The sequence below is a fragment of the Gossypium hirsutum genome, chromosome A08 (genome assembly GCF_007990345.1).
Source record: "Gossypium hirsutum isolate 1008001.06 chromosome A08, Gossypium_hirsutum_v2.1, whole genome shotgun sequence".
In the NCBI taxonomy this organism is placed as follows: domain Eukaryota; kingdom Viridiplantae; phylum Streptophyta; class Magnoliopsida; order Malvales; family Malvaceae; genus Gossypium; species Gossypium hirsutum.
The window spans coordinates 123708719-123722080 of NC_053431.1; the positions used below are offsets into that span (position 1 = coordinate 123708719).

The following is a 13362-nucleotide window of genomic DNA, read 5'->3' on the forward strand; positions in this document are numbered from 1 at the left end:
ACTAATTAATTACGTTATTATATTAATTGCTTTGTCTATGCATGCAAACAACATTCTTGTGAAAAATGAATGCAATTGGGATCTTTGAAAATTCTCATCAAACCGATTCGATTTGGTTTTTATTTATTTATATTAAACTATAAAATAAATATTAATATAAAATGGGTTTTTTTATATTTTAATGTATTTTAAGAAACTTGAAAATTACAACAAATGTTACAAATTACAAAAAAGAGTATAATTAATCCATGGTTTATATTATTCGATGTCTACAATGTTTGGTTTTTAAGTACAATCAAACGAATTGATATATGTATATATATTGCAAAAAGACGTTGAATGGACATTAAATATATTATATTTAAGTATCTTCAGCTTTTAATACTCATGAAATGCCATACAAATACAACAAAAATAATATATTATTCTACAATTTTACATTCCAATATATATAAAACATAATTGGATGAATGACGTAGTAAGAAAAATCTATATGTACTTTTGTATCAATTTAAACCTTTTCTTTAACATATATATCATTTTGGTCAAATTTCCTTTTAAACCATAACAAAATAGCATATTTTAGTATAAAAGATATTATAGATAAACACATGTTTGATTTTCTTTAATAAAAAATTTTAAAATATTGCTTTCATAAATTAAAAAAAAAATTGATTTTTTTCTTAAACAATAACAAACTAAGTTCTTGTTGCTAAACCTAATATATATTTTATCTCCTATACAGTTTAGAATATTATTTGTTTTCCAATTTTTCGTTAGTTAAAATAATTGTTAACATTAAGTATGTGATTAATGAATGATTAAGTAAAAGGAACATTTATATATGTTTTTTACTTACATGACAAACTTATGTATAAAAAATTATATAGATACTTTGAAAAACTTTGGTTGATTATAATAATAAAAAATCGCATTGTGTACTTAAAAAGAAAAAACAAAAACAAATTCTATGCAATCAATTTTAATAAAATAAGTTGTTATTAAGTATTTCCATGTATCCTGGGTGCAACTGTATATTTATATAATATGATTATTGTTCATAAATATAATATCATAGATAGGTTCTATGTATACAATATGTATTTAGATTTAACACTTAATTATACATGTGTTCTCCTATGTGATGACATGCGACCCACATCATGTGATCACATAGAAAGGTACAGTTGTCTTACACACGAACTTGAAATGTAAACCGTATATAACCCGGCCCGGACCCAATCAGGTTATGAATCAATAATAGTGAGTATCATAACAGCTGTAGTAATCTTACATTTTCTCAACTCTTTATCAAGGGGTAGCTAAATAAATCATGGTTAAATAGCATGCAACCAAACCATGGTTAAACAGAAATCACAAGACAAGATATATTTTATCATGCTTGTCAGATAATATGAAGTTACAAGTAAACCATGGTTAAATAGAAATCAAATAAATAAATTAAAATAATAATTACAAAGTTCCATTGTATATCTTTTTCTTTTTTTTTAATCAAACATGTTAATAATGAAAACCATATAATGTGCAACCCACCAATGTATTTGTCTTTCAATACTTTCCCTGGATCTTGCCTATTTTTTTATGATCTTAAATTTGCAACCCCCAAAAACATAAAAATAAAAATAAAAATTTCCAATGACATATATCTTACTGTTATGAACGAGTCAACTCAGGAAACAATTTGCATTTTCACCCCCACCATCTTTATTGCCTTCCAAGTGAAGTTTCATAAACATTTCATAACCCCATCATATATATATTTATGTATCACCTGATTGCTCCAAGTAAGTTGGCACCATCAAGCTTAGCACCTTCCAAATGCTGATGAAAAGACACAAAATGCAAACAGAACTTACATAATGAATTCCAGTATGAGATCTGGAAGTGTATAGCATATGTGAAAATACTTTCGTTGGTACAAAAATTTGTGTACTGTAAAACTGATTTACTTACTGTATCACGAAGATTAACATGTCTTAAATAAGCCCTTTGGAGGTTCGCACCCTTCAGGTTGGCATTACTTAATTTTGCACCCTGAGAAACATGTCACAACAGATTGTCAATGGAACTGGAGTTGGAGACGAAATAAAAGAACATAAGGTCACAACCATCATTTGAGTTCTCGTATCAATTATCAAGCTTGATCAAGTTAGCAGGATAAGTTAATGAATAATGAATGAACCAGCATATCGAATTAAGCTATTATAAGTACATGCATTAACTAAGTCCTGGTAATTTCCGTTCTTTTACCTTCAAATTGGCTCCTTCAAGATTAGCTCCCTCTAAGTTGGCATCAGTAAGATCAGCATTCTAAATATCCAGAGATTAAGCATATGCCAGGAGAAAACCACAATCAGTCGAGAAATAAATGACAAGCATAATAAAAGAAAAAAAAACAAAAATTACAGAAATTCTTCTATTCTTCGACATTACATTAATTAATAGTTTCGCTCAAACTGAGGTTATTTGTTTGATCAGATTCACAATAATAAAATATGTTACGTAATTCTTACTCAATAAGAATTAACAGCTGCACGTTAGCATAAAAAGGATATAATTACAGCTCAACCCTATGTTCTATGCTACTTAGAATTGGATGAGTGTTACATACAGGTATGCTCAAAATTTTACATGTCTTTTCATGTATTGGGAGTGCACATGAAGAGTCATATCTCCATACACATCCGAAAGAAATTGTCAAACATGGGTGTCATGGTATTTCAAGAAAATAAAGGGTCAGAGCAATATAGCCTATGTGACAAGACTTTTTGTTTTCCCTAAAGTATTCATGTCCAACACTGGTGTTCGACAAAGATTTGGACTTAGACATGGCAAATATATTAAAAAACTTAGAAAAAATTTGAACAAGGTTAATGAATTTATAGTAAGCTAAGGTCTTGCAGTATATACGCATTTTATTCAATTAATGATAACCTGCAAGTGTGCAGAACGGAGATTAGCCCCACAAAAGCTACAACCTATCAAGCAAGCATCTGCAACATTGGAATTCATGAAGATAAATCAACATTTCAAACCAGAACAGTAAGCAGTAGCATTTTGTAAGAAATTAACTAACTGTAAAAAGCAGGTATATTTACCTTGAAGATTTGCACTTTGAAGATTAGCACCAGCTAGTAAAGCCCCACGAAGATTTGCACCAGTAAATTCACACCTTCCCTAGGCAAAAGTAAAACCATTGAGAACACAGTTCACAAGAAAACGCAGAACGTAAAACAAGCCAAGTATCTTACTCACGCAAAGTTGCATTGTGAAAGATGGAGCCCTCGGCATCCACATCCTGTAACAAGAATGGAGATGATAAATATAATCTATAATCCATCAATCAGGTGCACTCTTAAGTTTGAATGTAATCCAAGTGTGGCTAAATGTAATTAGGACTTACCTGAAATTTTGCACACTGAAGATTTGCCCGTGAAAAGAACACATTTTTAAGACATGCAAAGCTGAAATCCACAGATGAAAGATCCTGCAGAATAAAAGTATAAAAGAAAACAATGAAAAGAAGTGCAAAATCTAGCAGCATTTGTCGGTTTCACTTCCTGACAGGATTCTTCTCTGTAGAAAACCAAGAAATTTAACAAGAAAACTTGGGATCAGAAACAATTACCAACTTAGAGAGATCAAGAGCAGAAAGATCAATTCCTCGAAATCTAACTCTTTCAGATTGTATGCACTTGATGATATCAGTACGAGTCAATTCCGCACAAGAGTCTTCATCATCCTTCCTCTTATTAAGAGTAGAATTAATTCCTTCTATCAGTCCCTGACATTATATACACAAAATAATATTATGGAACAAAATGTCAACAAGAGTTGCATTATTCTGTCTGAAACAAGCATCATCCTTAAACAACATGAAGATGCAAACAACAAGGGTAAGAAGCCAGATGAGTAATGTTTCACATGGTTATTCCTGAAAACCAGGATAACTGATCACAAGAATAGACAAGCACCATATATAATATATTGTCGTGTATGTATTTTGCTTTTCTGAAAAATATTGCAACTAACAAATTAATACTTAGAAAGAAAAGGAACATAGAATATAATGCTATGATGTTCATTAAAGCGACTCGTGAAGCATATCTTTCTTTTCCAATTTTCATTTTTTTATTATGATCCACATACTAACGTAACAAAATAAGCAATGAAAAATTAATAGTAATATTGAATCAGTGCATAGACCAGCCCACATCCCAAACCACAGATCCCTTGAGCATGCCAAAAGGCAGTAAAATAAATTGTAGAATCTCAAAGCACTATAATGCTTGACCAGATAACTTAAATAGCTTCTAGGAAATGTCATTAAGTGACTTGAATTTGGCAAGAAAAAGTAATGAAATTACATGCAAAAGTAGAAGTGGATAGTAGAAGCAGCAATATCAGTATGGCTTACAAGTAACTGGTAATATTCTGCCTCTCGTATGAGCTCTGAATAATCAGAATCTGTCAATGTAGGAACAACACCATCCCTTAACCAGTTTAGAATATGCCGGAAATGCTTACCATCCCTATCAACAAAGACATATCCCTGCAAGAATATCAAGAAATATGACTATCCGTAAAAAAAAGTTTCTTCACATCGAGAACTCCAATATGAATTATATCAGAAATGAATTTTAATTTCTCTATCAAAACAAAAAACTCTCCAGGACCAACTTTGCTATGCTAGCACCTGTATGTTGTACAATCACCTGAAATAATACCTAAGATGTAGCTCATCAAAATCTACAATTACCGCATCAACATCTGTGGTCAAAGCCTTTTGGTAAGTGAAAAGGATAACAAGACTTCAATAAAAATCACAATGTTTATTTGAGTTTCAAGCATATGCTCTAGATATATATAAATTTCAAAGGTAATAGTTCTGATACGAACTGTGATAAATTGTACATCAACAAACCCTTCATCTAAACAACATGAAGGTGAAAATCAAATCATTCCCATAAGCAAAAATATTCATTTGGAAAGTAGAAAAACTACATTGCACCAAACAAATGGATTGCATCATTAACTCCCCATAATAAGAAAAAAAAAATCAAACTAAGAAAGCCAAACATCAGTAAAATAACATCTTCTTACATTCTTAAAGGCGAGGAAAATTGTCCCATAACAAATAGAAAATTCTAAACTTCCTATTTGGAACCAGAATTACAACAAAACCAAAGATTCACCATTTAAGCATACAAAGGAAAATGCAAAATATAAAACCCATAAGGATCCATTGCATCAAAAAAGGAAAGTATTCAAACATGGAAAAAAAATGCATATATACCTTCTCAGCATCCTGACATACTGTATGTCGACCACTAAACATAGCAGCCAACATGGAATCAGGCTCACGACAGGTCAATGTATCAATAGTAGTACAAAATTTCTTCCCACCTGCCCACAAATTATTTTTGATTAATAAAAGGAATTAACTTTTAATGTCAACAAAAAGTGACACCCAGAAAGGAAAAGCAGCAAGTTCACATATGCATAGATAACTTAGGTCAGTTTTCTCAGCAACCAAACAGGAAAACAACAAGGTTAGTGAAACACCCAATTCAGCAAAATCAATCAAAGTGCTCGAATTAGGTCAATATCCGAGCTAAAAATCCAATAGAAAAAATGGGTTTCTCTTACATAATGAATCCATGAAACAAAATTTCTAACTTTAACTGACAGAATTGAAATGAATTAGGTAGAGAGATGGTAGGAAGCGTGAGAGAGTTACCGATGTTGAGTCGAATAAGGGAAGACAAATCGGAATGTCTCATCATTAGGGACTGAAGAAGGTTAAGAGGCAAAAAAGAGTTTAACGAGTGAGATTTAGCTTTAGCAAAGCAACATGGTTTTGAAATTTATACGATTTGCAGTGTGTCCTAAAAAAATTGAAAAGGCTGATCGAATCGGTTTAAAAAATGAAACGACTGTTCATTTGCTGGCCTATGTAAAGGTAGCAGATGGGTTGGGTCGTGTTGACAAACCCCATTATTTGCAGCAACAGGCCTGATATGGCATGACATTAGTCCACTTATGTTTTCGATGCTTGGAAATGAAATAGCAATTAGTGGGATAAAACTAAGTTATTGTGTTCGGTTTATATTCAGATATTTATATTAAACAAGTTTGACTTTGATTTTGAGTATTGGGATGGTTGATGTTTTGGGAGTTTGTGTTCAAGTCTTGTCTTACATAAATATTATGGTATGATTATCATAAAAAGTTTGGTGAAAAAGAAATATATACAACAATGATAAGTAAATTTGCATCACCAATAAATTATCAGAGAAGTACCACCATAATCAACCATTTATAATAGTATTTTAGTCCCGCCACCACCAAACTGCACCAACAATGAACCCTGGTTAACAACAACAATGCTAGAGATCCCCACCTCAATGTCTTTTCATCAATGGTGATGTACAAAATCAATCCCCAAAACTAAATTGATAGATGTTAGGTTGGCCTAACCTCTTATATTTATATTAAACAAATTGGTTTTGATTTTGAGTATTAAGGATGAATAAAGTTTCAAGTCTCATCATACACAGATGTTATGTTTTGACCATCATAAAAAATTTAGCGAATGAGAGATATACACAACAATAACAACTAAACTAGTAGTGCCAAAAAACTATAAAAGAAGCATCACCATAATCAACCACTTATAATAGCATCCTAGCTTCGTCACCACCAAATTGCACCAATAATAAACTCCGATTAACAACAACAATACTAGCCTCACCCCAAATATCTTTTCATCAATGATGATGTACAAAAACCAATCTCTAAAATTAAATTCATCCTAATTTCTTAGATACTCTTTAAAAACAAAATCCCTCAAAAACAAAATGAAAAGTAAGAACTCATAGTTGTAAAAAAAAATTAAAGAAACAACTACGAAAAACATTAAAAACTGCAATTACTAACACCGTTAACGCTTTCAAATAAAACATAATAGATTAGTGTCGTTTTTATCGATTGCAAAAATAGTAGAATGAGCTTTATTTATACACATGCTTTTGTTATCCACTAAGAAAAGTCAAAGCTATTAAAAAAAGAAAAAGAGGAGATACAAAAGAAATTGTCAAAAGATAAAATGGTGAGAAAACTAATTGCTTAAAAAAATGGGTTTTTTTATATTTTAAAGAAACTGTCAAAAGAGAAAATGGTGAGAAAACTAATTGCTTAAAAAAAAAAATTGGTAAAGAAGAGATGATAACACTTAGGAAGTTCATCTTCATGCAAAAGTCGTAGAACCTTATTCGGTGGAGAGGTGAAAAGATGCAATCCAAGCGGTCTCTACCATGCTATTGTTGCAAGTCCATTTGCCATCCTATTTCCTTCGTGATATTCATGTACCAGCATTGCCTCCCAGCTTAGCTTCAACAATTTTAGAACCGACCACCAAATCAAATAAAGGGTTGATGGTTTCGTCCTGCCTATGAATAAATGAACAACCATTAAACTTGTTGAGATTGATTGAAAATGTTGATCAAGTAAGAAAGAAAATAAGGTAAAAAATTATTTTATATAGGAAGATAAATTTCATGAGGTAAGAGGTTTTAAAGTCTATACAACGAATTCAAAACAATTAATTAAGAATTGCATTCGGCTTTTTTTAAAGAAAAATTCTTTCTATCTTTTATTTTAGAAGGTGAATTTAAGTGTGTTAAAACACATTATATTCTTATTTATAAATTAAGAAGGGATTGTAGGTAGAAGAGATATAATCTTAATTTATAATAAAATTATTAAAAAAAATTTATTTAAATAATCTACGTGATATAATAATTTATTTCTCTATTTTTTAATAAAAAATGTCGAAAGTATAAAGTATGCCGTTTGCTATCTAAATTTGTTATAAATAATAAATATTATTTAAAATAATATTAGATATTTTATATATATATATATAAAAGCAAATATCTACAAGCATTCAAACCGTGAACGAAACCCAAAATATAGAGTAAGCCAAGTTGGGAGGCATCAATAACCATGGCTTGCGTCACCTTATGCCTACTTTTTAAGCATTTTTCTCTTGATATCTGTTAAGCTAATGTATTTATCGTCCTCAAATATGCATCTCTAAATTACAATAACTATATAATCCAAATGAAAATGTCTGAAATGTTAGCATATGCGTGTATGGATGTCATGAACATCAAGTATATCCACCAGCTGTTTGCATGCAAAACCCAACGTGGCAGCATACCAAAACCCCAACATTTTTTTTTTGTTTTATTTTTGCCGTATCCATCGATATAAATGGTAGATTCATTCAAATTCCCTAGGCACACCCCTTTTTTTTTTCCTTATCCTAAAAAACAAAATAGAAATTAAGTGAGTCTAGAAATATTTGAAGTGTTGAAAGGTTGAAGATGGAGAGGAAGCATCTTTCTTCCATTGCCAACCATGTTCTTCGAACAACTGCACAGTACATATCCATATCAAAACACTCATATATATTAATTTCTAATATGTACATGGTTTAAAAAAATTTTATAGGCTACATTTATGTACAGGGAGCTAGGTACTTCAGTGGAACATTTGGTGGAAGAATTTGAAGCTGGATGGAACCCTGAAGTTGGTGATTATTCTAGGAAATTGATGGAATTTTGCAGCTCAAAAACCCTTATCAATTTATGTCAAAACATAGAAGAAAGGTTAAACAATGGATCATATAGCCGGTTCACATATGACATGATGCTTGCTTGGGAGAACCCCAGTGGTGCTCTCCTTGAAAAGCCTCAAGCAGTGAGTCTTACATGGATTTTAACTTCGCAATGTTTGTGCTGAACTTGTTACAAACTTATCTGTTTGATGTTATTCCTCTATGCATAGGAGAACGAAGATTCGAAAATATCCGTAAATTTGCCACCTGAGCAGGATGATATCCCTCTTTTCTATTCAGACTTGATGCCACTCCTCGTAAGTCAATTTATTTCTCATAATTCAGTTGATTAAGTAAGTCATTAGCCTTTTGCAGATTGATGTGTTGATGAACCTGTTAGCATTGCTTATATAGTTTAGTATCGAGAAAGCGGTCTATCATTCTTGGGGTATAGTGATTAGTGTGCTTTGTTGATAGGTTAATGATGAACCAAGTGTTGGGGAAGATGCTTTTGTATGGTTGGGATCATTAGTTCCATTAGTTGCAGATATCGTTAACGGAAGATTCACATTCGAAACCCTGACCGCGCCAACCGGAAACCGGCTCTTTTTCCCTGCATATGATAAGTTCCTAAAGGAGATTGACAAGTAAGCCTTGAAACTCTGCTTGAATGAGTAAGAAAAAAAAACTTGAAATTCTTTCATAGGAGGATTACTTATGATTAGTATAATTGTCATTGTTGGTACTGCTTACATTCATATAATTATAATTTCATCTTACTGGCACAAACATCAATGGGGGAAGTTGTTTGCAATATTCTAAGTGCTTTACTTGTTCCTTTTTTTTCATTCAGTTGCATGAAGCATTTGCAGAAACAAGCAACACCAAAAGGTGTAGAGTTAGCTGATGATGAATATATATTGCATGTCGAAGGAACGGCTACCACGCGAAGAGTAGTGCGCCATATTGAAGGAACAAGTTGGCCCGGTTGGTGCTTGATTTCTTTTATTTTGGTTCAGTAATAATGTGCAGGCATTCAAGCTAATATTTATCTTATGGTCATTTAAGTCATTGCCACTTAGAAATTATGTACTTCAAATGTTACTTTTTCAGGTAGGCTTACGTTGACAAATCATGCTCTCTACTTTGAGGCCTCTGGAGTCTTGACATATGATGATGCACTTAAGATCGATCTTTCGAGGGATATAGAACATGGTGTTAAACCAGCTGCCACAGGTCCATGGGGTGCTCCACTTTTCGACAAAGCCATAATCTATGAGTCACCCGAGTTGTAAGTATATGGTTGCAAAGAATATCGTTGATACTACCATTAGTATGATTATGATTTCAAAGTCAGACATTATAACATGTAGGTAAAAGATTAATGATCTGCTTGATAATTGGAGTCAGTACTAGTTTGTTGGTGAATATTAAAAGTTGTTGAAAATTTTGATGTTTGAGAGACTAAACAGTCTGATTTTTCTAGCCAAGAAGGAGTTCTGCTGGAGTTTCCAGAGATGACAAGCTCCACAAGACGTGATCATTGGCTAGCCCTCACAAAGGAGGTACTGTTAATGCACAAATTTTTATCTAAATTTAAGGCGGAAAGTCCGATACAAGCATGGGAGATGCACGCAAGGACCATTTTGAGCATAATAAGGCTTCATGCAGCAAGAGAAATGCTAAGAATCTGTCCACCAGATCCCACAAAATTCTTGATTTTTTCCTTATACGACGAGTTACCTAAGGGGGACTATGTACTCGAACAGCTTTCCGAGAGTCTAAATAAGGTAAATATCCCACAACCGTGTAGTGCACACTCCATACTGAGAAAAATGAACTTTTCGGAGCCAACTATATCGGAAGAAGAAAAAGGAGTGAACGAGAAGAGGGAAACTATTGCAGGCAGCGAAGACGATGATAAGACATCACTAGAGACTGCGATTAATCAAACAAGGAAGGAAGAAAGGGAAGTTGTTAATGCTAAAGAAGCAATTGAAGGGCTGAAAGATGAAGGGATCAGTGAAAATGCTCTCATTCTTATGGTAATTACACACTCTTTCCACTCTAATGCCCATCATTCAGTTTCCGAGCCAAGTAAACTTTTTTGTTTTTCCGTTGAAATCGAGATTCAATTACTCTTAGCATATCTTGCTTTCTAAAGAATAGATCATAGGATTGATACAAGAACCTTGTATGTATCACACTCTTCCTTTTGGCATATATAGGAGCTACTAAAGCCACTCAAGAGTGGATTCGTGTGGTTTCGGGAAACACTTTCATGGGAACGACCGCGAACAACCCTTATTGTAATTGCCATAGTTACAGTAATTGTGTACAAGTAAGTTGGTTTTGACACAAATCCAAGTCCGAGAAAACAATAAAACAACTATGAATCATTATCATTCATGTTGTTGGTGCTGCAGGGAGTGGGTTGGCAAGGCGATATCTGCAGGCTTGCTTGTATTGGTGGCAAAAATGATCCAAGCTAGACAAGAAAAGCTCAAAGACAAACAAAAGGAGATAACCGTGTGCACTGCATTCGAGTCGACTGCCTCGACAAGGGAGAACATAGTTTCAGCTCAATATATGTATATGACGATTTGCCAGATAATACACCAAGCGAATGTTACAATTCTGAAATTGCATTCAGTCCTGGTTTCAAGGGCACCCAAGGTATAACTCATGCAATGAAATGCATTCTTTTAGGTATTTATTTCACTTATTCTACAAAATTATATGCTATAGAATCGTTTTGCTGAACCAAATTAACAGGGTTGCTTGTTTTGTTTCAGCATGCAAATGTGATGATGGTTGGCATCATTGGTTTGGCGATATTGTTAGCAGTAACTCCATTGAAGTATTTGATAATAAGTGCTGTACTTCATTGGATGATAATGAGGTCAAAGCTAGGGAAGTACATAAAAAATAACCAAAACAAAAGGCGAGTGAAAGAATGGTGGGATTCTATCCCACCTACTCCTGTTCGAATTGTCGATCAATGCCTATGATCTGCAAATCTGCTGTAAAAATGATCTACAAATCTGTTGTACTTATATATAAAGAATTTATATTTCATCATTTAGTAACTACTGATAGTAATTAATTAGGTAAAGAAATATTTAGGTAACAACTGTAATTTTTTTTTAATGTAACAACCATTAATACTTTAATTAAAATTGAATTACAAATATAAACTTATAATTTGAGACATTAAAATTTGAGTTTTATCACTAATATAGAGAATACTTGAAGGATAGAAGTGTGGATAATATCCTTTAAGTATAGACAGAGAGCAACATCTAACAGGTGAGCCCATAAGCATCAAGTCACTTTCGCAAAATATATAGATAAGAGCAACATTTCACACACAAACATCAAGTCATCTTCGCAAAATATAAAGCCACCATCACAAGAAGAAAGAAGTTGAAGAATGGATGACTAGCAACATCTCACAAGCAATGCTCAACAGTGTTGCGGAAAGGATCGATTCGAGAACTCCGATATGACTACAAGTAAATTGACCGGAACGAAAAATAAAGTGAACACAAGGATTTACGTGGTTCGGCTTTAATGCCTACGTCCACGGGCAGAGGCGAAAAGAAATTTCACTATAACAAGATGAAGATTACAAGTGTTTTACACTCAAGACACAACCCGAGAACCTCACAACTCTCAACCCCTATAGAAAACCCGAAAGCTAAAATCCTAGCTTTCAAAGAACAAGCTTTGCTCTCTCTTGGTTTGGGATGATGAATATGGCTAATGAACCTCTCTATTTATAAGAGAGTTCAAGGACATAATTGTCCAAAACTTTGGCAAAGATTTGTGGTTGAAAATGGACACCAACAACCATCCACTAATCCACTACCACCAACAACCCACTACCAACAACAACAATCCACTACCAATTTTAAGCCATTTCTTAACAAATCTCCACCTTGGCTTGAAATTTACCAAGCTGAACATCATAGTGAATTCCTCGAACTGGATCACCTCTTCCAAACGCCTCTCTGGCGCTAATCAATCCCGAATACCTATCAAGTCCAAGCAATGCTTGAACTTATATGCAGGGATCACCTTAGTTAACATATCTGCAGGATTCTTCTCGGTAGCAACCTTGCTGATAACAATGTCACCTTGCGTAACATGTTCCCGAACAAAATGATATCTGACATCAATGTGTTTGGTCCGTTCATGAAACATCTGATTTTTAGTCAGATGTATGGCACTCTGGCTATCGCAAAATACAACAGTGAAATCCTGTTGTAAACCCAAACTGCTTACTAGACCTTTCATCCACAATGCTTCTTTCACTGCTTCTGCTAACGCCATATATTCCGCCTCAGTCGTAGATAAGGCTACGGTAGACTGTAACACAGCTTTCCAACTAATGGCTCCTCCAGAATAAGTGAAAACATAACCCGTCAGAGATCTTCTTTTGTCCAGATCTCCAGCATAATCAGAGTCCACATAGCCCGTGACACTGCTAGTGCAGTCACTCTGATCATATACCAAGCATAAATCTGCAGAACCTCTCAAGTACCTGAGAATCCATTTCACGGCCTGCCAGTGTTCCTTGCCAGGACAACTCATGTATCTGCTGACCACACTAACTGCATGTGAAATGTCTGGACGAGTGCAAACCATTGCATACATCACGCTTCCAACTGCACTCGAGTATGGAATGTGAGACATTTGCTGCTTTTCTTCATCAG

At 33.5% G+C, this 13362-nt stretch overlaps 2 protein-coding genes across 3 annotated transcripts; one reads left to right on the top strand and one right to left on the bottom strand.

The window, feature by feature from the left end:
* Positions 1 to 1511: 1511 nt before the first annotated feature.
* Positions 1512 to 5941, bottom strand: LOC107936275 (FH protein interacting protein FIP2). The gene is made up of 11 exons (XM_016868969.2): positions 5762 to 5941; positions 5318 to 5427; positions 4439 to 4573; positions 3650 to 3805; positions 3425 to 3508; positions 3273 to 3319; positions 3120 to 3193; positions 2956 to 3014; positions 2272 to 2331; positions 1975 to 2055; positions 1512 to 1842 (listed from the first exon to the last, which is right to left on the bottom strand). The coding sequence occupies exons 1-11, from the start codon at positions 5805 to 5807 to the stop codon at positions 1789 to 1791; spliced, it is 906 nt and encodes a 301-aa protein (XP_016724458.2). The 5' UTR covers positions 5808 to 5941; the 3' UTR covers positions 1512 to 1788.
* A 2377-nt stretch (positions 5942 to 8318) lies between these two features.
* LOC107936278 (uncharacterized) lies at positions 8319 to 11725 on the top strand. Of its 2 annotated transcripts, none has more exons than XM_016868972.2 (10): positions 8319 to 8467; positions 8556 to 8787; positions 8875 to 8961; positions 9122 to 9291; positions 9498 to 9631; positions 9758 to 9935; positions 10131 to 10689; positions 10873 to 10985; positions 11071 to 11320; positions 11440 to 11725. In XM_016868972.2, exons 1-10 carry the CDS (start codon positions 8412 to 8414, stop codon positions 11653 to 11655), a joined length of 1995 nt encoding a protein of 664 aa, XP_016724461.1. In that variant the 5' UTR covers positions 8319 to 8411; the 3' UTR covers positions 11656 to 11725. The 2 variants fall into 2 exon arrangements, with proteins under 2 accessions (XP_016724461.1, XP_040931087.1); XM_041075153.1 differs by having other exon boundaries at positions 8347 to 8467; positions 8539 to 8787.
* The last annotated feature ends 1637 nt before the right edge of the window (positions 11726 to 13362 follow it).

Coding starts and splice junctions, on each gene's coding strand:
- LOC107936275 (XM_016868969.2), bottom strand. CDS start 5,807: ATGATGAGACATTCCGATTTGTCTTCCCTTATTCGACTCAACATCG. Junction 3,509..3,649: donor CTCTTGATCTCTCTAAGTTG/GTAATTGTTTCT, acceptor TTTATTCTGCAG/GATCTTTCATCTGTGGATTT. Junction 3,320..3,424: donor TTCAGTGTGCAAAATTTCAG/GTAAGTCCTAAT, acceptor TTCTTGTTACAG/GATGTGGATGCCGAGGGCTC.
- LOC107936278 (XM_016868972.2), top strand. CDS start 8,412: ATGGAGAGGAAGCATCTTTCTTCCATTGCCAACCATGTTCTTCGAACA. Junction 8,962..9,121: donor CAGACTTGATGCCACTCCTC/GTAAGTCAATTT, acceptor CTTTGTTGATAG/GTTAATGATGAACCAAGTGT. Junction 10,986..11,070: donor GTTACAGTAATTGTGTACAA/GTAAGTTGGTTT, acceptor TTGGTGCTGCAG/GGAGTGGGTTGGCAAGGCGA.